This window comes from Sardina pilchardus, chromosome 20 (assembly GCF_963854185.1).
Source record: "Sardina pilchardus chromosome 20, fSarPil1.1, whole genome shotgun sequence".
NCBI classification, from domain to species: Eukaryota; Metazoa; Chordata; class Actinopteri; order Clupeiformes; family Clupeidae; genus Sardina; species Sardina pilchardus.
In genome coordinates, this window is record NC_085013.1 from 9041520 (window position 1) to 9066512 (window position 24993).

Below are 24993 nucleotides of genomic sequence, written 5' to 3' on the forward strand. Positions count from 1 at the left end.
CCAGCTCACACCATGTTCTTGGTTTCAGGTGGACGCCACTGATGCCAGCTACCCCTCCGTTAACACGTGTGTGCACTACCTGAAACTGCCAGAGTACTCCTCTGAAGACATCATGAGGGAACGCCTCCTGGCCGCCACCATGGAAAAGGGCTTCCACCTCAACTGAGCATGCTCGGCCCTGGCCCCGCCCCCCCTCCAGCCCTCCCAGATCCCGCCCCCGTTTAACACATGACTGACTTGACTCCCCTTGCTGGTGAAGCCTGTTGTGTTTTGTCGCAGTAAACAAAGAAAAAAAAAAAGAAATGGAAAAAAAAACGAAAAAGCTCCGCTCTCTGATATTTACCGCTCTCCCACCAAGCCCCTTCTCCCCTCCTCCCTTCCTCATTGTCCCAGGTGAAGAAGAAAAAGAAGAAAAAAAAATAAACACGTCAAGGAAAACAGCTCCATGTTTGACTCTACTAGCTACTGATACAGAAGGGGCGTGCCCCCTTAACAAAGACACATACATATTTACACACACACACTCTCATCACAAACACTCTCTTGCACTCACACCCACAAGCTGTTCCTATTGGCACAGGGCTGCCGAAGGGCTTGAGTGACAGGTGGCCTCTGCTCCGCCCTCTGCTGCTGTGTTGGTTCATTCTCTGGCTGTGAGCATCTGTGTAAAGTTCAACATAGTTTTATTTTTCTGCCCTCAAGGTTTTTCTTTTTCCCTCCTTTTTTCCCCCTGCCGCCACTGTTCAGACAGCATTACTTTTCACCACTCTTTCTCCCACAGAGCTCAGTTGGGTCTGTTTGACTGGGTGGGTGGGTGGGGGGAAACCAGTAAGGCACCTGCTTCTGTAGAGCTAATAACTACCGTGTTTGGGCATTCCCCCACCCCCAACCGCCTCCCTCCATTAACAAGTTTTAAGTTTTACTAGTGCCTGCATTGTTTGAACTGTTAGGATTTTTTTTCTTTCTTTTCTCTTTTGTTTTACTTACTCTTACGGCATACAATCATGCACACGCTTAATCCCCCTCCCTCCCCTTCTCCCCCTTCCGTATTTGTTTTGCTTTTGTTACAGTGTGAGTATGTTTTGATTGTTCATTGCCCAGCTACAAGGATCAAAGTCCCTGAGTGCATTTGTGTCATTTTACAATGAAGCTATAGAGACAAAAAACACTGGTTCTGTGTGCAAGGCACATTTAAGACAAAAAAAGCAAGCTATGCTTTCCCTTGTATTTTCTTTGTATATTATAAACATTTATTTAACTCAAGTTGCAGTTTGAAGTAAACAAATATTTTCAAATGTGTATGCTCCGAAAAAAAAATCATTAAAAAATGTTTGCAAAGTATGCAGTGTCATGGATTTCCTTCCGTCCTCTGATTTACTCAGCAGCTGTGCTGGCATGTTGCACACCTTTTTGAAATTCGATGAGAAAGTGAAAACACAGCGTTATTAAAAGCACAAAGACAACAAGCTCGGCTGCATGCAGAGTCCTCTTGGGGATAAGTTCATGTCCGTAGAGCAACACCATCCTCTCAGAGCATGCATGGAATGGAGGGATGGTCTCCCCCTCGGTCACCAAGGGAAAGGCTTTTCGCTCTCAGCTCTCCACCATCTTGTCCAGAACGAGCAGGGGTGCCAGGATTCTGCTCTTGTTGGTCTCCACCACGTGCCCGTTGAGAATCATCTCGTCCAGGATGATGTGCACTTTATCCAAGTTAAACATGATCTGGGCCAGGGGTGAAGGAGAAACACTTTAAATGTGGATTGATCTGTGTCGGGAGGATATTCCAAGAACGTGGTTTAGTGACTAAACTGGAGGAAGTAGTAAATCGCAAATTACTTTGTTCATCTATCAAAGCCATGGGCCTCTCACTAGTGGGTTTACCACTTATATTTCACTTAACCTGGTTTGTCACTAAACCACATACTTGGAATACCTCACAGATGTATGTGTGTATGCTGTGAGCACTAGAAAACCAGTACAGGATGGTGCACAGTAGTAAGAGTTTTACTATTTGGATTAGACTACAAACAACTGAGGGAGGTGTTGTAGATTGTGGATAATGAAAGCATACTTTGTGCATGTGGAGTCCTGATAATGTTATGCAATACCTATGACCAAACACTGCACTTTATCCTTGTGTGTGCCAGACCAGAAGCTATATCCCAAAGTTATGTAAATTATCTTCACTTCACAGCTGACCTCTTTGGTGCTGAATATTTGGGTGAGTGTGAGAACATGCAGTCCCTGACGCTTCACAGTTGACGTGAAGTGATGCCTCTATAGGTCACTGTATGTGTGCTCAAGTTAATAGATAACATGACAAAACCCCACGACCCTGGTAAAAGGATACGTCCAGCTCGCTCTATATTGGAGAAGAAAATGTTCAGATTACTTGATATACAATTGATCTTTTTTAAAAGCTTTATATAGAAGTAAAGGGGGGGAAATGTACTTACAACCCGACTGAAGTACTTGTCCAGAACTTCAACAAAGTTGTGCACTAGCTCATAAATAGAAAGTTCATTCTGGAAGATGAAAAATAATATCTGTTAGTCAGGTGTTGATTTTCAACAAAACACTTCAAACTTAGAATTCGTTTCCACTGAGAAATTAGTTCTTTGAAGATCCCTGTTCATAGTGAATATCAATAATCAACACGTGTAAATGATTCTGATGTGGAATTTTATCTACTTCTACATGTACCCTTCCACACCATAACTTCACACGCCTACCAGAGGGAGTGTACCTGTCTGTGTAATCTTAAAGCCAAGCAGCTAAAAAAAAATACAGAACCACAATCACACCTATCATGAGTAAGGTGTGGGTGAAACATGAGTGGCTATTATTGGATATGTCTGTGGGTGTGAGCGTCAATCCCTCACCTCTGTGTCTGTGATGCCCACCACAATGAAAAGGGCTGCGTACTGCCGGTACACCAGCTTGTAGTCTTTATATTCCACAAAGGAACACTGGAGGGAGGAAAGATACATTACGTTTGTTTTATGCATATTATGCACTATTGTGAATTCAGTAGTATATGCATCTGTGAGATGCATCAGACATGCACAAGTGCATCGAACCTCATCTTTTCGTCGGGAGAGGCATCCTTTGACGACATCTGCCTCCAGTGCTGCCCGTTTGCTGATGTCAACATTCTCATAGTACTTGGAAAGGCGAGTTTGTCCCTGCTTGTTGACCATTAGGAAAAACTTGATCATGATGGTCTGATGAAGATAAGCATTATTCAGACTACAACATTATTTAGATATCTCATAGCAACAACACAATACCATTGGTGGCTGGCAACAGGAATTATAGGAGTATTTTGGTCCTTATCAAACTCATAACTAATGTCATGTTAAGATTTATAAAACTACTTTGAATAGAAAAAAACACTTGGGAGGTTTAACATAAAAACAAATGTAAAGTTTGATGTAGATTGAATGAAAGCCAAATAATAACATGTTGAAATCACAACTTATCAATTTCACAGCACTGTCTGGAACTGTTTTGGGGAATAGAGGCTGTAAAGTGCTTCATCATCAACAAGCCAAAGCACTAACAAACTATGGGCACAGCACAACAGTTTCTGCCAATCTTTAACTTTATATGCACCTGAGTCAGCTCACTGCTAACACACACCCTACAGTGCAGACATTACTGTGACCAAGAACAGCTGCAGATTTTTTTTTTTTAATTCCAAATAATCTATCCATTTTAAACAATCCTATATTGTAATGATTAATTGCAATAAGTAAACAAATGGCGGTAATGTCAATTAGAGACCATTCTGAATGGTGCTGTAAATAAACATAAAATGTGTAATCTACAAGGATTTTCTTTCACTCATTCTCACAGAAGAATCCTTCTTGACTGTGCTTAGAACATTTAAAGTAAGATAAGACAAAATACTAATGTTTTTTTCCCCCTATAAAGAGCAAGGCTTAGAAAAGATCAGCTATAATAAGTGCGCACTTATTGGCCTGATGTAAATACAAGGAAGAACTTTTTTTCTCTCTGCATTGAATGTGTTCCTTCGCAATTCACATTTGCCAGCCTTCACTAGAACACCGCCACATTTTATGTCACAAATTTGTGCCCAAACCATCTTTGGATTTAACACAGAGCAACGCCACTCGCATGCTCGCCATTCGCCCAGCTGCTGTATTTGGATGACTGACTGAGAGAGGGCTGGGTGAACACGTCCCATCATGCAGTGCGAGCCAATTCTTCCTCACCCCCGCAGTGAGTAAGCGAGGAGACTCTCATCCAAGGATCGCACTAATGGCGGCCGGCAAATCCGTGCGCTGACATCAAATCCATAACAGAGCGCCGCCTCTTCAAAGACCCACTGAGACATCTCAGGGAAGGGCGCTAGTAGTCTTGCGCACCAAGAACGGTTTCAGTAGGAGAAGAAGTACTGGGTGAAATTGTCCAGTTACTTCAGCTGAGACTTTCCTATTTAAAAAATGGATGAACACCCCGGCGGAGGAGGAGTAGGAATGGGCAGCCCGAGACAGCAGCAAGCGCCGCAGCAGGGGAATAACAACGTTAATCCGCAAATCGGTGGAGGGGGTGGTGCTTTAATGGTCCAACAACAACAAGATGAGATGCCTCGGCCTCAGCAATACACAATCCCGGGGATTTTACACTACATTCAACACGAATGGGCCCGTTTCGAAATGGAAAGGGCTCATTGGGAAGTGGAGAGGGCCGAGCTCCAGGTATCAAATAGCCTACATTTGCTAGCCAACAAGCTAACATTAGCTGGCTGGATTGTTGACACGTTAGCATACTAGCTAACTCACTCACCAAGTTAACAGTATGGATTTGTTGTATTAAGATGACACGTTGGTTAACATTCATTGCAGTTTGTCTCAGATACTTTGCTTTTAAATCTATAACAGTGTCTGTGCTAGATGGCTAACCATATGTTATAGTAGCTTTGCCACCTTATGAACCACCGAGCTCGTTAACTTGGTTCTAGCTAGGTGGCTAGGTTAGCACCTAGCGATAATGCACTGTCCTTAGCTAGACGGTTTGTCATCGATGTATTTGAAATGAACAGTGGAATGTTAAATTTGATTAGATAATCGGGTCTTACCACTGATTTCAAGAAAACGCCTTAGTCTTGCTGATTTGATAGGGTCCGGACATTAACATAGTACGTACATTTCCAAAACAAGAAACCAACTCATATCTAGCCAACTGACTGTCAACTAATCTCTCATGCAGCCATTTTGGTTTGGTCAACATGGCGTCGGCTTGGCTAGGTCTTCTTAGTCATTATTTAGCTAAGCAACGCAAGTCTGCTATTGAGCCTCATCGCTTTAGTGTTGTGTCCTCTTTTAGAAAACATTTGCTGACAGATTTTATGGTGTTTTTACTGCATTCATCATATGTTCAAAAATAGTCATGTGTGGCATTTAACCGATATGAATAACCTTTTGAAGATTGCTAACTAGCCATTTGCTAGGTCAGGAATATTACTGAATGGCAAGCTACGCTAAGCAGACAGTCATTTTGCTAAAGTGTGTCGGTAATCTTGATCGCCATTCAATTGGCAATAAAGATAAACTTCCACCGCACATTTTCTGTATTGTTATAAACAGGGGTTGCTTGACACACTCACGTCGTTTTGTAGCGCATGAGCAATTAAGATTGGCACATATACTGGTGAGGTAGCAAAGTTAGCCAGCCAACAAGAATTTTATTAGACGGGGAACGTCTGATTGGTAACAACCGCAGTAGTCACGTAACAACATTAAGTGTAAATCCTTTGAGTGTGACATCATCAGTACTTTTCATCAACGTTTGCCCTGCACTGTAACGTTACTTTTACTTGTTACATGCCAAATGAGCTGGACTTGTACAACGGATTCAAACAAAGGGGAACGCATCTGTTTCATTGACAGGAAATATAGCTGTAACGTTAGCTAAGTTACTGGACACTGCAATCACATCGAAGTGACAAATCCGCACCCCTTTGCGGCGCTCCCAATCGCTTACACATATAGGCCAAAGATAAAAGTGGAGGTCTGGGTGGAGCTTGAAACCGCCTCCTTATTCAAGGAGACCAAGATGAATTTGAAAGGCAATAACTGAGATTTGTGGTTGACAGTTTGGTGCATACCGACTGCTATGAATCAGATGTCCATGAACGGTGGTATTGCACATGAACTGTTAGGAATGAATGATGAGCAGTACTTATGGAAATCACACCAGGTCATCAGTGCTTTATCTTTACCATGTTCAAATGCCATGTCTATGTGCTAGTTCTTTATTGTTGTTGTTGTCAGGGACAAGAAGCAGCACTTGAGTGTCGGGGATGGGGGGGGGGGGGGGGGGGGGAGTTGTAGGTGATGACAGGGCCCAGCCTGTCTCATTGTGTGTGTCCACACATGCCAAAGTCCGTGAGGAAAAGTGGAAGCGTTGGAGTGTTTCGCCATCCCCCTGCTCCAACTTGCTCAGTGACACATACCTTCACCGTGACTCTCACCTCAATTACATACCCCTGTCTCTGGCAAGAGACATCGGAATGCCACTTGTTGACTCGCTTGTTTCATTCACCACGAGAAGCGTAAGCCCTCAAGACAAATCCGTTCTCGCTGCTTGGAAGTATTTGTCGTAAAGGAGAGACCTAGGGCCTGTCATTTTCTTAATGGTCCCTATCCATACTTTTGTGGTTTGCGAGGAGTAGGCCTGGAAGACATGGTTTCTCTGATGCAGAGGTGCCACTGCAGTATAATAGATGCTGTTGACCTGATTATTAACCATGAAGCATCATCTGTGCTCTAGGAAGCAAAAAAAGGGACATGTTTCTATCAGAGCTGAAACTGAATGCCGTATGAAGTTCAAACTGTAAATGGCACGTGAAGACAATTGTCCTTACAGATGCCATTGTCTCTGGATAATGAATTTTTGGGACCGTTTGATTGTCTATGGGTGTCCAAACTTGGCCTCATGCTTCGTGTTCACCAACTATCATCCTTTTGGTCATTATTTAGTTGATTGTGTGTCTGGTAAATGCCTAAGAGCTAATGTGTGTGTGTGTGTGTGTGTGTGTGTGTGTGTGTGTGTGTGAGCGAGCGAGCGAGAGAGAAAGAGAGACTGCTATCTGCTTAAAACTGAGTAGCCACTCTAGATCATTGCGCTGTCCACAGTACTCACATCAGCAGGGGAAGTCATTGTTATGTGGGTTGGAAGTGGTTTGTAGGTCAAAGCTGGGCCGTCTTCTGCATCACTCCTCTCCTCCCTGGCCTGTCCTTCCCACTTTGGGTCACTTTCTCCAATGGGACTACAGTTTAGTATCACCCAATGATCATCTCTGCCCTTGCCCCTACATTTTATAGGCCTTTCGCCACGCATAAACATACAATTGAATGCACGTAACGCTCCCCATTATATCACTTGAACAGGAACCAACTCAAGACATGAGTTGAATGCTCCATTGGAATGTTCCAGAACTTTGAGTCATTTGTTCTGCACGTCCTGGCAGGCATCCAGAAAGGCCCCTGGTCCACTTTCTGGTGTGATTCTCCATCATCGTGTGTGTGTGTGTGTGTGTTGTGTACAGTAGTTCTATGGCAGCTCGTTGTGATCTCATGCAGCAGCACCAGCATTTCCTCCCCCCCCCCTTGCACCCCCACCCCCCTCTGTGTGACCTGAGGACAGACGACCCACAGCTGCTTCTCACCATATGGATCCCATCCCATGTGCTGCTGACCCCCCACTCCCACCTCCCAGAACCCCCGCGCAACCTGCGTGCAACCGTCCACACAGCCTGCAACAGCTCTCACACCGCAGCGCTAACGACGCTCCACTGCCTCACACTGGGGCTGAGGCACGGGCTGCAAGTCATTAGGCAGACCCTGGGTCAGTTTCTGCTCGGCTCAGGGCGGGCAGAGGGTCAGACCTCAACTTCAGATGAACAGGCCTACCCTGATTTGCTGAGCTGGCTCTCCATCCAGTCTGCATATCAGGCTTTGTGGGAATATGCTTGTTGTTGTTGTTGTTGGTTGTTTGCTGGTCTCACTCAAGCAGAAACTGATAGGCTTGATGCTATAGAGAAATGTATTTTCACGTACTTGTCAAGACATGAGCAAACTTTAACAAGCCTTCAGTCAAGCACAGTTGTATTAAGAATGCAACTTAATGAGAGTATTGAATGGGTATTCCATGAGTTTGTGATATGAGAAAATATTAAGTTGCGTTTTGTAGCACGATCTCTGGAATTTGGATGCGGAGTCCGTGTTTTCCAGTCCGTGGCTCTCACTTCTGTCACAGGGCTGTTGGCGTAGTGCGGAGTTCCTTTTGTTTTCGAACTTTGAGCATATTTGTCATCAGAGCGTATCCTTGTTCTGTGAGCTGCATCATGAGCGTCTTGTCTGAGCGGCTCATGTTACAGCATTCTCATGTCCGCTGCATTCTTCTCTGCCAGTGGTCCAAAGTCTAGCAGAGTGGAAGATCCAGTATGTAGATGTGTGCGTGTGTGTGTGTGTGTAGTAATCATAGGCTACCATGCTTTGGCACAACTCGTCTCCCCCTGTAAATGTCAGCAAGGGTGCACCACAGGCCCCTGTGCTTGGCCCCGCACTGCCCAGGGGGAAATGCAAAAAATGTGCGGCATCTGCAGTTTCCGCGCTGCCTCCAAGGTGTTTCGAGGAGCTCACTCGTAGCTTGCTCCTACTCGCCACTCTTCATTCAAAAGTACCTCGCAGCTCGTCTCCTGCCTTCCAGAGGTGTGACTTGCGCAGTGCACCGTCTTTGTTTTGTTTTTCCCCCCCAGGTTATTTTGCAGGGGATTGTGGACGGAGGGGTTTTCTGATGCGAGTCGGAGCCTGAGCTCGAGGCCATTGCCCCTCAGGGGGCTATCAGACAGCTGAAGGCCAGTGGAATGCGCTTTGGGTCGGCCTGTGGCTATTCCTGCTTTTGTCAGCCGCTCGGTTTGGGCAGTGACCTCAGCGAGTTACCCCCCCCCCTCTCCGCATCCCCTCTGAGCCTGCCGCTCTCGCCTGCCGCTCGCCTGTGACCTCACATCTCGCTGCCGTTGCCATCAGCCCCCAGGAACGGCACCATGACTCAGAGGTCCAGCTCAGTATTAACGGGGGGGGGGGGGGGGTGGTATCTAGCTAGCTCGTTTAGCACCTCCAATAGGCACAGATAGGAACTGCCCTAATTTGATTTTGTACATGACTGCTTTGAGAGAATATATGTGTGTGTGTGTGTGTGTGTGTGTGTGTGTGTGTGTGTGATGCGGAGAGTTGCTATGTCTGTCTGTCTGGGTGGGCGAGCGAGCTGGCGCTGGGTGTACAACTGGACATGTTTCTCGGGGTGGACCTAGAGGCTTGGTTTGTCAGGCTGCTCCCTGCAAGTCCTCAGCACAATGACAAATGCAGACAGCTGTTCTTGTGAACCCCTCCTCCATAGCCACAGGCCTCCCAGTGCCCACTGCAGCCCAGTGCTACACACACACACACACACACACACATACAAACGCACGCATGAACATACGCACATCATGTCCCAGCCCAGAAGACACACATGCGTACATGAGGGCCTGTTTCTCTCTGTACACACACACACACACACACACACACACACACACACATACACACACAGTGGATCTCCTCCAGTCTACCAACTAAATACACACACACACACACACACACACACTCAAGGTGTGGACTTACTGGAGTGCTCTCTCCGGTGTCTGCCAGAAAGGGAAAGGCCACCGAGTTTGTAGTGAGGTGATCTGGCAGCGCAGCTTTCCAGTCCTCCCACTGAGGTCCTGCAGTTCCCCTCCACTCTCATTGACTCAGACAACTCTCTTAGTCTCTACCAACTCCTCATCACCTCTGTTCCATTTGAGAAGCCCACTCACTGATGTTCTATATAATGAAGTAAGATCATGATATTAAGTAAGATCTAGAATCTAGATATTATTGTTTGAGTTTTTCTTTGAGTTTGTTTTTGATCGTTTTATTCATAAGAGGTTGGTGTTGGTGCCTACACGGTTGGGATGGCACTTCTATAGCGTGGAGTCGTCACTTGAGGATTATTTCGGCTACTGGCGGTCCCTTGGGCCAAGAGGTCATGGAAATTGGTGACCTGCGAACATTCTTCACTAACCAATTTGTGGTTATTTTCAGCACTATCTGAAATATTGCTTTCCTTCAACCTGCCATGACTCAAGCTCCTTTCACATGCAGAACCCATTTACCATATCACAGATAAAACATGGAGGAGCTGGATATTCATTCCCTCTCATAAAGGGAATATCAGAAGTGTTCTGTGGTCCCTTTGCACACCATTGAACGCTATAAAGCGTAAACCTTCGCTGACATAAAAGCATTTTAAAAATGGTTTTCACTGGGAGAGGAATAGTGGATATGAGACATGAATGTGAATGATTATTAGTTGCTAGTGTGCTGAATTTTATAGATGTCAGTTCATAACAAGCAGAGCAGAGGCTGTCTCTCAGCTAGATTACAGTTTTTTTTTTTCAATGTGTGTCATGGTTTAGATAGTATTCCATTTAGTGTGCAACAATCAGGATGAGTGTCTGTCTCATCAACAACTTGCAATGTTCCAAGCACTTTGTCCATTACCTTTATACCAACATAGTGCTGTCGCTGCCTGTTAGCATTGGTACAATACTTGTGCAGCTGTTAATTATGCAAGCTGCCATAGCGTAGTGATTCTGTATGTGTTTATTATTCCACATCAGAGGTGCTGGATTGCCTTACATAAGCAACACAGCTCAGACATGTGCTGTCATGGTGACCGCATTGCGCCCCGCTCCATCTCTATGGCGACCTCGGAGGGTGTTTGCCCCTGGTTTACCTGCCAAACAGAGAGGGTTGCCATGGGCACCCTGACCCCAATCATGAGCAAATGGGGCATGAGGGGCCAGTGGGGCTATAAATACAACCCCCCCCCCCCCCCCCAGCTCCCCTCTTCTGCCCCTCACCCACTCACAGCAACCTTTTAGGTGGGATTGGGTTTCACGGTCGCCCGGCTCTGGTTTCGTTCCCAGCTCATCAGCTGATCCAGTGTCAGATGCTGCCAACCGTGCTGCCATTGGGAACCTGTGTGGCCAAATTTAGACGCTGAACTCAGATCAGACGGAGGCTATGGGCTTCCAGATTCAAAGTAGGGGAAAACAACTCACAGATACTGGGGAAACCTTTAGGTGGCTTCCAGTTTGGTGAAGTCTTCCTTCACCCACATGGCGTATAAAGTGTGCCCGCAACAATCAGGGCACACTTTTGAACAAAGCTAGAGGTTAAATTCGGGGAAAGTTTTTTAAAGTGCTCTGCGCTTGACCTAAATTACTTGCGTGGAGCAGCCTATTTCTTTTCCCAGAAAGGGCTAAATTTAAAGACTTCCATAGTCCACTCAGAGAGTTTGGCAGGCCTGTTTTTTTTTAGTGAAAGGTCTCTGTCTGCCGTGTCATTGTCACGCAGTAGTGAGGAGTGACGCATCCGACGGCTGACTCGGACGTCATGTGTCATGCCTCAGATTGCACAAGGCTGAATGAACTCTCGTCCAGAATTAGTTTGTGTGTGTGTGTGTTTTCTTCATTTGAAAACTATGACTGATACTGATACTACCACGGATGACATCTTATATTAAGAATGGAAAAAAAAGAACTTGCAGTGGCTGACTTGACCGACATGATCTTGGATTATAAATTGGTTGACGAATTGAAGTTGGCTAATAGGCCTAGTTATCTACTGGGGTCATTAGGTAATTTAAGTAGACAGTATATTGTTACAGAGAACTTTTTGGAAAATGCCAATCCATCACAAATATTTGTACTTTATTTCAACATTTCACAAATTGTGCAACAGTATCAAAGACCAGCAAAATGTGACTGTTTGTGTAGGCTACAGTTAGCAACTTTGTGTAAGGCAGTCTTGAGAAATCTGAGGCACACTTATCAAGTATAAATTAAAAATCCTTCATTGTAGTGGATACACCAAGTATCAAAGACAATTTTCACAGGAATACAGGATTTCAGCCCTGTAAAGGACCATCCCTTGTTCCTGTGAATCTGAGTATATGGGTTTATGAAGCTGTAAAGCAATTACTTCATAACTACTGGGTGTTTCACAGATAAGCCTCAGGAATTATACAAAGGTTAATCAAGTAAGAACAAATAATGAATCATTGATTGCACCATAAAATGCTCAACAGATATTTCATTCCCACCTTCAGGCACAAATGCTGACCCAACAGGTCAACTGGGCCCTGTATTCCAGGTTGTTCAGCTGCGTGCATATTAGCCCCTTATCTGTGTCAAGGAAGAACACACTGCTAAGGTATCAGGCCCTCATAATGGTGTGCTAATTTGTATGTCCTCTTTGTCTTTCAGGCTCGAATAGCATTCCTCCAGGGGGAAAGGAAGGGTCAAGAAAATCTAAAGAATGACTTGGTCAGAAGAATAAAGATGTTAGAGTATGCATTAAAGCAAGAAAGGTAAGTGGACTTGCGCTGGGCTGAAAATAACATGCATGCTGAATTTTTCATTTGTTTACCGTATATGGAAATGCTGAATGCATTCATTTATGATTTTCTGTGTGTGTGTGTATTTCAGAGCAAAATACCATAAATTAAAATATGGTACTGAACTCAATCAAGGTGAAGTGAAGATGCCCAGCTTTGAATCAGGTAAGTGTGGGTGTGTGTGTGTGGGGGGGTGGATGTGTGAGTGTGTGTGTTCGCCCATGTGTGCGCACACGTCATCTCTTATCAGCGGCACCAGTCTTGACATGTATGTGTTATTTTGCCTGCCCACCGACTGACTGCACTGTTTCCTTCGCCCGGCGGCAGATACCAAAGACGCAGAGGTCCCCGCCGTTCCTCAGAACAGCCAGTTGACGTGGAAACAGGGCAGACAGCTCCTAAGACAGTGAGTGTGTCCCCTCTTACCCTCCTCCAGTCTTCACCTCAACCACGGGACACTGAAGTAGCGCCTCACTGTGAAGGGGCACATATTCGTCCAGCAGTGAAGGGGAACATATTTATCCAGCTAGCCTGTGCACTAAAACATCCTTGGAAGTCATGCCACACTTCTCCTGAAATGACTTGGCTTTAATAAATAAACTTTATTTATTTATATTTCGATAAAAAAAAATCCTAGAAGGAGTTCTTTGCAGACGGTTTGCAGATTGCAGTGTTTTGACCCTTGAGGACTTTCATTATGTAGAGTCATTAAGACCTTCACATCTGCATCAGAAGCTGCTCCCTTCCCCATTAGCTATAATGGCTAAACTAATGAAGGCACAGACTCTCTGTCTGAGCAAGGCACACCTGTTCTCGTAAAACCTCACATGTTTCAGCTCCGAAGCCAAAGTATTTGTAGTCCAGAGTGACTTGCATGGAGAGGAAATGGATGCACTCTACGTGTATTGATTACCTCGGCTTTGCTCTGGGACTGGGGTTGAACTCCAGGAAGGAGCAAATATACTCGATGCATCCAACCCAACCCCCGCAAAGCTCTGAAACTGGAGGAAGGAAACAAAAGGTCTAGATGCCTAAGAACAAGTTTCTTGGCTGGCCTACGCTGAGATGTGTTAAAAGTATATTTCTGTCAGGACCACTTTGTCCAGATAGTTTATTTCTATTTGCATAATGTTTCATTTGGTGGTATCATGGCTCTGTTCTGGGAGCCCCTGCACACATGGAAAGACTAAGGCAGAGGAAGCAGCGAGATAAACCCGTCCGTAGGGTTTATGTGATCGCAGTAGCCACAAGCTACGAAACACCATCAGCTTACCTCCGAGGCTATTTCTAAACACTGATAAGAGGATGGATCCAGATTGATAGATTGCAATTGTGTCTATATATATACTACATTACAGTCAGGGCTTAAAGCTGTCGGGCACTGTGCCTGAATTCAGACACGGGCCAGGCCGTTGGAGATTTGAAAACAGATCATTATAAAATGGCTTCAAAGGTTTTCGACACAGCAATTTGCCTTGCTTTAAGCCCTGTACACTACACTACACTACACTACACTACACTACACTACACTACACTAGACTATACTATACTATGTCACACAATACTAAATTAGCTGAATTGTTTTGCATTGCCTTGCATATCTACAAAGTGGATGACCGTTTCTGTTCCCCCGTCGGCAGGTATCTCCAGGAGGTAGGCTACACGGACACGATACTGGACGTGCGGTCGCAGCGGGTGCGCTCCTTACTGGGCCTGTCGGGCTCGGAGCAGAACGGCTCGGTGGAGAGCAAGAACCTGGAGCAGATCCTCAACGGCGGCGAGTCTCCCGCCAAGAGAAAGGGACAGGACATGAAAAGGTGAGCGGCCGTCCAGGAGATCCTTTCTTACGCGCGGACGGGCGCTGCTCGACTGGACAACCCCATCAGCAAAATTGCAAACCTCTGCCATATCCTGGCTGTAGTTTTAGTTCCCGTCCAGCCAACAGCTCCTGCACACCTACCCAGATGCTGTTGATTTTGTTGAACCCACAAGAAATCTGGATAGGTGTCTTTTTTAGAGCCTGTATTTTACTGCTAATATATTTCAAAATATTATCCATAATATATTAGTAATATATGAATAATAATATTATTTGTTATTGCATAGTAATGAATGACTTTAGAAGGTCTGGTGCAAGTGATTTCAGAGACATGCATGCGTATTTGTGAGCAGTGACCGTAGTAAGCTTTTAGCCATTGCTGAGGTGCCATCTGCTCTACTCTGTTCCCCCGGTAGGAATCCTGGCGATGTTCTAGAAACGTTTAACTTCTTAGAAAACGCTGACGACAGCGACGAGGATGAGGACGAGGAAGGCGACATGATGGAGGACATCTCAGACCGGGAGAAGCACAGAATAAAGAAACACAAAATCAAGGTGACCAAACTCCCCGACTTTCCTCTAGACTCTCAGCCCAAACGCAGTTATTTCGGATAGCTTTGAACAAAACGGAAGCAGGACAGGGACCGGACCGGGCTTTTAAGTCCGTAGCTCCATTATTAATGTGTGGTCAGGAGATGGCCAGAGGTGGTCTCACCCTGACTCAGCAGAGTGCGTTTTTGAAGGCATTAACGCTTGGAGCTTCCAAACAGTTGAAGTCAGCACAGTCCTACCGGTAATGATAGCTAGCTAGCCATTCACAGTCAAGGGAGCAGTCACAGGAGAGAAGCAACCTCCCTTTGGATGAAAGAAAAGGAGAAATATCAATGCTGATGTTGCATAATTATGATGTATATTGCAGTTAAGCAGAGAAGTCAGTGACCACAAGCAGCATTAGTGTGATTGGACTGATTTTGTACAATTGAAGTCTCATTCATTGTGCGTGTGTATGTGTGTGCGTGTGTCAGGTGGGTAATGAGGGTCTGGCGTCCGACTTGCCCGACGACCCAGACACGGAGGAGGCGCTGAAGGAGTTTGACTTCCTGGTGAACGCCGAGGACGGGGAGGGGGCTGGGGAGGCCCGCAGCTCAGGAGACGGCACAGAATGGGGTAAGAGACCAGACGCGACCCAGACCCAACTCCTCTCCGCAGAAGCATGTTTGCTTGGACTGTGCGATAGCGCTCTGGTGCGAGCCCCACCACTGTGAAAGTCTTGAAGGCCTTTAGGAAGGTTCTTCTAGAAGAGCAGGGCTTTTTGAAAATGCGAGGTTATCATACTTAACAGACCACAACAGTAGAGTGACTGAAGGCTCGGGTGAGAAGATGCACCAAAAGCTCATTCGAAGGCAGCGAATAAGAATCCACGGGCCACAGATTACCACACTGACTTCACAGTGATGAAGGAGACAGGCCTGAAAGTCTTGTGTTGGGCCAGAAAGTTATTGATGCTGATGTCTTTCATCCACGGCAGCTCACAGTGCCAAGAGATTCCGTCGACGAGAACGTCACCCTTTGGACTGTGCCCAGATGTGTACGTGTAAATGTAATAAATCACTCCTGTCTGTAGGTGTCCTTGATTCCTCGGCTGTGTAGGTGCTCAATAAAACAAGCTGGCAACCCTCCTCTACATTAATCAACCCGATTCATCAATCAACTCTCAGTTCATCTCTTGATTATTGACGAATCAATCAAGTCTATTAATCGGTGATCATACATCTTCGCCTTCCTCGATTAAGTTGTCATTTTGATCAGAGATCAGCGTTTGAGACTGAGCGGGCCTGAGGGAGCTGTCAGATTTTTCTTGTGGCTGGGATGTACCGAGCTGCTCTGGGAACAGTCGGCGTAATCAGAAGTGTTATAAATGGTGATGGGGGGGCTAAGGCCTTGATGGAGTTGAGGGTATGAAGCATGAACTGGTGTTAAGGTGATGGGATAAACGAACCAAGGAGACCGAAAGAAGCACTTCGTCAGAGGAAGAGGATGAGAGGTTCCCATAACAGAAGTCTTGCTGTGAAGGGTTTGGATATGCTAATAGCTTAATCAGAATCAGGAAACACACCATATTTGTGGGAAATTAGCTTATTTATCATCTGCCCCAGTTACATAAGAGAATACATACCCTTCTCTTCTCTGTGTGCAGTAGCTCAGTTTGTTGTGCAATAGCTCACTTTCTTTTCTTTTTGGCTTTTTCTTTTCTTTTTTTTTGTGTTCCTTTAAATGCATTCAACTTTGACACCGGCAAGATCAGGTCATTTTAAAAGTAGTATGTGTATTCGCCCATCCTAGCTAAACTTTATTTTTTAAGAACTTAATTAACTTAACCTCTTGTTGAACCATGACATTACAAATATATGAGTATATCGTAATCGAAGCCAGCTTATATCCTATTATCTGCTGGACATGACATTGCTGTCAGTAGGAAGGGTCAGTCCGCTTTGTATGTTTAGCATATGATGCAGCAAATTGGCTGCTCTCCACAAAGCCTCACACTGGCAGGACTAGCGGCAGTTCAGCACAGCATCCATGACCCTCCTCTAACCCCCGTACCCCTCAGCCCAACCCTTACACACACACTAATAACACACAGCACCACTGAGACTGGGTCTCACACACACACATATGCATACATACATGTGTGTGCAAATTTACCGTGCCCTTGCAAATGACTTGCTCTCACTGTGGGTGCGTGTGTGCGTGTGTGTGTGTGTGTGTGTGTGTGTGTGCGCTTGCGAAATGATCTGATCCGGGCTGTGGCGAGCCCCTCCCTGCCGTAGTGTCGGTAAGGGCTCCGTGCTGTGTCAGCATTCCACTCCACTTCTACTCAGGATATTCTGAGCTCACTGCTCACTCGACTCCTCTCTCTCCCTTACACACACACACACACACACACACACACACACACACACACACACACACACACACACACACACACACACACACACACACACCATGCTCACACCACAATCACACATTCACTCCCTCAGCCAATTCAGTAGAAGGTCTCAACCTTGCTGCACCAATTAACAACGCTGGAAATGGCCGTTCCGATTTTATCACATTCTCTGGATGTTTGTGCAACATTGGATAAGGGAGGGGAAAGTAGGAAGTAGAGACCGTACTTTCTTTACTGACGGCGAACATAATGAACCCTTGCCAGATCAAAATCCTCAGCTATGCTGTTAAATCCACCATGATGCCGTTTATACCTTGCAACATTCTCATTCTGCCAATGCTTCTCATAGCAAACATGGGCCTCTTGATCACCTTAAACACACACACACCCACACACACACCGTGTGTGTTCCGTCGTGTGTATGTATGTGTGTAGGGGCGTGTGTAGGTTTGTGTGTGTGTGTGTGTGTGTGTGTGTGTGTGTTGAGGGAGTGTGAGTTCCCTTCTGCGAGGTGTGGCATGTTGTTTACTGATCCTCTCCTCTTGGGCTGCTCCTATTCTTAGCGGAGCCGCTGCCGTTCCCGTCGGGAGGGGGCAAGTCGTTCCTGCTGGGCTCCGAGGACGGCCTGGAGAGCGTGCTGGGCCTGGGGGACCTGGCAGACCTCACCGTGGCCAACGACGAGGCCGAATACAGCTATGATGTAAGCACGCCTGGCATCCTCTCACACACACACACACACACTCTCGTTCTCAACCTCACACACACACACACACACTCTCACAGTCTGTCTATTCATGTCTGTGGTTTTTATGCCCCCTCTCTCTGGCGTTATTCCTCTCTTTGTCTCCTGCCGCCTCTCTCTCTCTCTCTCTCTGGCTCTGAACAGTGGCCTCCATATTCTGCCATAACAGCCCCATTAACACAACTGTTAAAATCGGTCTGAGGCACTTTGCAGACATAAAAAAACACACAGGCCAGAATGTCACATGGTCATGCTCTTGTGTTTGCATAGGGAGGGGAGGGGTGAGCAACTCTTCTTCAATTAAAGGTGTAGTGTGCGATTTGAATCGCGTAGACATTGTCAGATAGAGTGAATCGCTTCTCACGGTCCTTCTGGTGTTTGTACACAGTCCGGTTCATGGAAGCTAAACACCGTAGCGCAGACCCAGCCCTAAACAATCCCTCTCAAGCCCTCTTCACCCTGCCACTCCCACAACCCTGTGCTTGCACAATTCCAAAACCACTGTGTAAATGTTCCTATTTATTGTTCTTTTAAAGCTGCCGACCAATAAGGACGCGTTCAGGAAGACGTGGAACCCCAAGTACACGCTGCGGAGCCACTTTGACGGGGTGCGCGCTCTGGCCTTCCACCCCGTGGAGCCCGTGCTGGTCACCGTCTCCGAGGACCACACGCTCAAGCTGTGGAACCTGCAGAAGACGGTCCCCGCCAAAAAGTGAGCGCCCACAGGAAAAGATTAACCACAAGTCACGTCACACCAGAGAAATAAACTGCGAAGTGGCATTAGCAATGCCGGCTGTGTGTGTTCCTAGCTAACTCTGAGCTCTCTTTCTCCCTCTCTCTCTCTCTCTCCTTCTTCCTCTTCTCTCTCTCTCCCCCTCTCCCTCTCTCCCTCCAGAAGTGCCTCTCTTGATGTGGAGCCCATCTACACATTCAGAGCCCATGTGTGAGTATCTCGGAGAGAACGCCACTAATGATGGATCACAAAACACTACACAATTCGTACCTGATTCCTCAAAGAGAGAATCCTTTTTTTAAATCGTCCCTCTGTCTCTCCCTCTCCCTCTCTCTCTCTCTCCCCCTCTCTCTCTCTCTCCCTCTCTCTCCACAGTGGGCCTGTGCTCTCATTGGCTGTCAGCTCCAGTGGAGAGCACTGTTTCAGCGGTGGCATCGACTCCACCATCCAGTGGTGGAACATGCCCAGCTCCAACGTCGACCCCTACGACACTTACGGTGTGTGTCTGACTAGGCTTAAACCAATCAATCAATGAATTACTGCATTGGTAAAACTGTGTTAAAAATGATTAGACATGAAACAGGAGTCAGTATATAACTAAAAAGTTGTTCTCGCTTCTCGGTAGTGTGTTGCATTGGAGATTGGATACAGTTTGTACTGATTTCTAAGCTGTTTGTTATCCTGATGTGACCAGGGGTTGCATGAGGACGGACGTTCTCAACGTGTTTGTTCTTGTTCTCCACAGACCCCAGTGTTCTGGCAGGCTCTCTGCTCGGGCACACAGACGCAGTCTGGGGCCTGGCCTACAGCGGCATCAAGAACCGGCTGCTCTCCTGTTCCGCCGATGGAACCGTGCGGCTCTGGAACCCTACGGAGAAGGATTCCTGCCTCACCACCTACAATGTAGAGAAAGGTGAGTTCTCCTCTGTCCTGTTCTCATATAGCTGCCCCACAGGACTTTGTGTGGTTCTAATGTAGGTTGGCCTAGAACTGGACAGGAGGCCCTTGTGCAAGTGGACTGGCTCTTACCAGTTGGTTCAAGAACTTTTCCAGGACACTTGGTGGCTCACTGTAATATTCAATCGTAACGTTCTAAATTGACAGCCTCTGAATATTAGTGTTTCTTTGGACCTGTCTGGTTGGTTTATGGAAGGGTTTGAGATGGTATTCAACTAGATACCATATGTGTTACTCAGTTGGGCCACTGCAGGGATCAAAAAAGTTCTGTTGCCTAGCTGCCTTCGTCAGCACATAGGCCATTTTTATTCTGTTACCCAAGTTAGTTGTTGCTAAGTGAGGTAATGTCTGTTAGACCAGAAAATCTAAATGTGTTACCTCAGGTTGTTCCTTCACTTAACTTGGCAGCTTTTAGAATGGTTAGAATGTATTGAATGTGAAGTTATTGCTGTGAAATGCTCACATACTCTTGTTTTGTAGAGCACGGAATCCCCACGGCAGTGGACTTCACAGGCTGTGACCCTGCCCACATGGTGGCGTCCTTCAACACGGGCAACGCCGTCGTCTACGACCTGGAGACGTCCCAGCCCATCGTAGTGTTCCCCGCGCAGGGCGAGAGCAGTGAGTATTGCCCCTGGCGGCTGTGTGTGGTTAGCAGAGCATCCATACACACACACACATACACACACATACAGTACACAGACACACAAACGCACGCTCAGTCCACACAACATGGACACACCTAAATGACTACAGTACCAAGCAAGCTTTTACACATCAAGTGAACTCAGCCCCCCCCCATACACACACACACACACACAATAAAATGTACACACCTAAATGACTTTTACACATCAAGTAAACACAAACACACACACACACACACACACACACACACACACACACACACACACACACACACACACACACAAGCCCATTGAGTGCACCTATGTCCTATTCACACTCTCTGCCCTCTCTCTCAACCCCAGCTCTGCCTGCCGGTAACCATATTAACAAGGTGGTCAGCCACCCCACACTGCCCGTCACGGTCACCGCCCACGAAGACCGGCACATCAAGTTCTTTGACAACAAATCGGGTGAGTGCATCTGTGCCCAAGCTCACGGTGATGCTGCCAACTGCTGTTCTAATGCTGCACTACAGAGTAGGATTTGGAAAGCTCTTAGTTTGTTGTTCGAGTTCTTGGGCCATTATATCAGGATAAAATAGAGCTCATGGCAACATAGGTTAGCTCTTGAACAGAAAACTTGACCACTAAACTGCTTGGTACATTTGACATACATAATGTTCGGACATGTCTATATGTGGGAGATGTGTATGAATTGAAATGTTAAATTTGGACTCCTGCACTCTTGTCTACTTTAGGGAAACTCATCCATGCCATGGTGGCTCACTTAGACGCTGTCACCTGCTTGGCAGTGGACCCCAATGGCATCTACCTGATGTCAGGAAGTAAGAGTCCACACACACACACACACACACACACACACACACACACACACACACACACACACATACATATATATATATATATATATATATATATACACACACACACACACACAGACATTCACATACATACATACACACACACACACATTCACACACACTGTAATCAAGTCTTCAAGCTCTTTTTTGTCTCTGATACCTCAACTTCAACTCACACGTCTCTTTCTCTCCCCACCCTTGTGTGTGTTCCTCTGCTCCCCTACCCAGGCCATGACAGCTCAGTGCGCCTGTGGAACTTGGACAGCAAGACGTGCGTGCAGGAGATCACGGCCCATCGGAAGAAGTCGGACGAGAGCATATACGACGTGGCCTTCCACCCGTCCAAGGCCTTCATCGCCAGCGCCGGGGCAGACGCACTCGCCAAAGTCTTTGTGTAGAGCCGCCTCTTCGTGGGCCAGAGACCTAGAACCCACACACAAACACATACACACACACACACGCACGCACACACACACAATACACAGACAGACTTAAGAAACGGACTGCTTCACTGCCTTGTGTAACGGTAGCATCCCTGAACACTACAACGAAGTCTCCTGCTCCTGTTCCTGTAGCCCTGGCAGAGCTGACGCTCGCGAGGACTTCCGGCTGAAGGGGGAGCGTCCTTTCCAGGGGCGACTGCAGCACCTATCCCCCCCCCCCCCCCCCCTGTCCCCCCAAAACCCTTCTGTCCAGTTTGACCGGAAATTCCCCAGACTGGCTAGGGAGAACACACAGACAGACAGACAGACAGACACACAGAATAACTAAAGTATTGTTTTAACTGTAATTTACTGTAAGTTGCAGCTGGGGGGTGGGGGTGGATTAAGGAAAAAAAAAAAAAACAACGCCAGCTTCTGTAGCCATTGGAGTTTGTATAAGCTGGGCAGAAATCGGTTCTGTAGGGGAACCATGGAGTGGTTCTCGAATCATGTGCTTCAGTAGGTCATTTTTTTGGACCTTAGAACCCCCTCCCCTCCTCCGCCCTAGGCTGGGTGTGTAGTTCTCGGTCCCAGTCTGACACGTCTCCCCTGCGACTCCTCTTGTAGCATAAAAAAAAGAAGAGAATAGTCATAAACCTCCCCTGTTCAATCAGCCTCATACCTTAGCTATTAGTTTCATGACATTTTGTGTAAAAAAAAAAAAAGTATATATATATATAGTTTTTATAATCCTTTTTATATAAATAAAGACTGCCATAACAGCACTGAAAATTTCAGTTTTTAATTAATTGGAGAGGAAGAGCGTTTGACCATTCAGTCCCCTCCCCCTCCCCGACTCTTCATCCTGTCCCTGACATCCTGTCTTCTGCCAGTGCAGGAAGGATGGCACCCCCAGTCACTCGCTGACTGGAGAACGGATGCCGGCCAGACTGGGGCCAGGTCCGCTCCGGTCTTCGCCCACTATCTGGGTCACGTCTCCCTCCGCCCCTGGCTCTTTCTGTTTCCCCGACCCTGACCCAACCCCCTATCCCCACCCGTGACTGTAGGGCGAGAGAGGCACCCAACAGCTCCTGGCTTCTGGAAGAGCTCTTAAAAAAAAAAAAAAGATTATAAAGTTAACTGCAGCATCCTATCACTATGTGATATTTTTGTACACCTTCTGTATTAGAGTTAATTTATCACAGGGTTAGACATCTTTGAGAAAAACAAAAAAACGCTATCCGTGTATTTATTTCAGTTTGGTTAGTCTTATTCTTTGTCTCATGATGAAAGACTGCGGTCGAAGGATGTCCTTGAGAACGGCTTCCTGCAAAGCGTCAGGAACAGCACTCGTAAATAGATGATTCTAAAGAAAATGGCGGCTTCTGCACAGTGGAAGAAGCCGCTCCGTGTCGTGACGACAGATCAGTGCTTTGAAGCATACGGAGGAACTTTTATTTTTGGGGTATTTCTGTTTTTCTTCTTTTTTTTTGTTTGTTTCTTTTAAATGGAAGGGATTTGAATAGCAAACATCAAAGATGAATCATGGTTCTAAACATCTTTGGTTTGGTTATACTTTTCCCTACTTTATCCTGTAAAACCATTTTATTTTCAAACATGCTACAATTTATGGTGTAACTAAAGATTTTTTTTTTGTTTGTGTAATGCATGATTAATACAATAAAGTATTTTTTCTAGTCTTCCAAAAGGAAAAAAAAAAGTTCTGATCAGTTTGCGAGTTTTGATGAGTTTTGTAAGGTTTTTGATTTACAAACTATGAATCCGCAGATTTTAAAGATTGTACCACATAGCAAAATACCGCTGTTGAAAAGTAATGTATATAAAATGTCTATAATAAATATTAAATGGTGTACCTGTACATACATTTAGAATCCTGGTCTATTCTGTGTGTGTGTGTGTGTGTCTTGGAAGTTTGGAAGGTTGATTGTTAAAGTTTCAGTTCAGAATTCAGTGTTTTTAACAAGTCCCATGCAGGTGTAGGAGGCCACTCAGTAATGTTTTGTCTTGATTTCATCTATCTGTAAACAATTATGTCTATTGAGGCCACTGAAGACAGGTGTGTGAGGCCCCATCAAAGGATGGCAGTTACTGAAGTTGCAGGAGTGTCTGTTGTGACATGTCATCCTCATCACTCTATCACTTCTTCATATCACTCTATCACTTCTTGATTTGGTCCTTGACTGCGTCTGTCTGGTCAATACCTCATCTTGCCAAGAGTAACACCTTATGAAAGATGATCACACTAGTATACCTCAACACCATGTGATGAATGTGGACCTTTATTTCCAAAACAGTGGCGAGTGTTGACTTGGCAACTTCAGCATCAGACGGCTGTTAAACTTTGACTTTGATTGTCCATAACAAGTGGATCAAGTTGTAAAAATACCTTGTCCTTTATTGAGAGGAAAGTAATAAATTATGACAGAAATATACAATCATTCCGTTGTCCCCTCCCCACCCCAGGTTCGTAAAGAGCAGGTGAACATGCATATGTAAAGATGTAAAGGTATACAGAAACGACAAATTTTACCTGTGTGTGTGTGTGTGTGTGTGTGAGGAGGCATGAGTGTCAAAGCGGCTACAAGTAACGAGAGCACAAAAAAGCAACAGAGCAGAGAACCACAAACAGCTGAGCACTTTCCTCACCACCTCCTTCTATTGTGAGCATCTTATTTACGACTTTGCTGTGGAAGTGACATTTACTGCTGTCAGCCACACTGAATGACCAACGTGCTTCGAGTCATGTCTGGAGGCATGAGCACTGTCGTATAAACGACCAGGGAAAGGGGGGGGTGGTGACCTTCAGTTTGGTTTCTCAGAGCCCATTTCTTCAGGACGGTATAAAACGTAAGCGCTCAGAGCTCGGTAAGCAACAGTGAGGCCAAGTTGTTTTCGGATGCTCATCTCAGGTAGTGTGGTCTTAAAACATGGAGGTCAGAGTTTCTCTCAGAGAGTCGCACTGGACACTGGAGAGAAACTCTCACCTGAACACTAGCCTCACAGTTTGCCGAAATGTACAAGTGTATATCAGCAATAAATACATTCTGTATAACTGAGGAAAAGTTGGTTGATAATAGAGAGGCCTACAGCAATGCACAAACACATTCTGAATCCAAGGTGTCTACTTTCATTGGAAGCATTTGGATTGAGCTGGCCTGTTCCACACATGCTGCAACACAAGAAACACACACACACACACACACACACACACACACACACACACAGACACACTCACTCTCACACACACACACACACACACACACACACACATATACACAAACACACAAATACCCTTAAAAGAATCACCAAAGCAAAAAGATCTTAACATCCTT

The 24993-nt window shown here is 45.9% G+C and overlaps 4 protein-coding genes across 14 annotated transcripts in view; 2 read left to right on the forward strand and 2 right to left on the reverse strand.

Moving 5' to 3' along the window:
- The window catches only part of hectd1 (HECT domain containing 1), a 38854-nt gene extending 37513 nt beyond the window's left edge, over positions 1–1341 (forward strand). For all 11 annotated transcript variants that reach the window (XM_062522296.1, XM_062522307.1, XM_062522297.1 and 8 more), the window contains one exon: positions 29–1341. In XM_062522296.1, coding sequence (XP_062378280.1) covers positions 29–166 — 138 coding nt within the window. In that variant the 3' untranslated portion in view covers positions 167–1341. The remainder of the gene's footprint in view (positions 1–28) is intronic.
- On the reverse strand, positions 1223–5244 carry ap4s1 (adaptor related protein complex 4 subunit sigma 1). The gene is made up of 6 exons (XM_062522334.1): positions 5105–5244; positions 3081–3224; positions 2883–2969; positions 2457–2525; positions 2351–2362; positions 1223–1722 (listed from the first exon to the last, which is right to left on the reverse strand). The coding sequence occupies exons 2-6, from the start codon at positions 3216–3218 to the stop codon at positions 1594–1596; spliced, it is 435 nt and encodes a 144-aa protein (XP_062378318.1). The 5' UTR covers positions 3219–3224; positions 5105–5244; the 3' UTR covers positions 1223–1593.
- strn3 (striatin, calmodulin binding protein 3) lies at positions 4239–23525 on the forward strand. Its single transcript, XM_062522321.1, has 16 exons — positions 4239–4724; positions 12380–12483; positions 12602–12675; positions 12838–12916; positions 14151–14327; positions 14746–14884; positions 15355–15496; positions 17843–17979; positions 18558–18733; positions 18917–18964; positions 19130–19251; positions 19500–19667; positions 20192–20332; positions 20701–20808; positions 21096–21182; positions 21447–23525. The coding sequence occupies exons 1-16, from the start codon at positions 4470–4472 to the stop codon at positions 21614–21616; spliced, it is 2127 nt and encodes a 708-aa protein (XP_062378305.1). The 5' UTR covers positions 4239–4469; the 3' UTR covers positions 21617–23525.
- A 505-nt stretch (positions 23526–24030) lies between these two features.
- coch (coagulation factor C homolog, cochlin (Limulus polyphemus)) overlaps positions 24031–24993 on the reverse strand; it is a 7051-nt gene continuing 6088 nt past the window's right edge. The window contains exon 12 of the mRNA XM_062522325.1: positions 24031–24993. This exon is cut by the window's right edge and continues 491 nt beyond it. The gene's annotated coding sequence lies outside the window, so the exon portion shown is untranslated.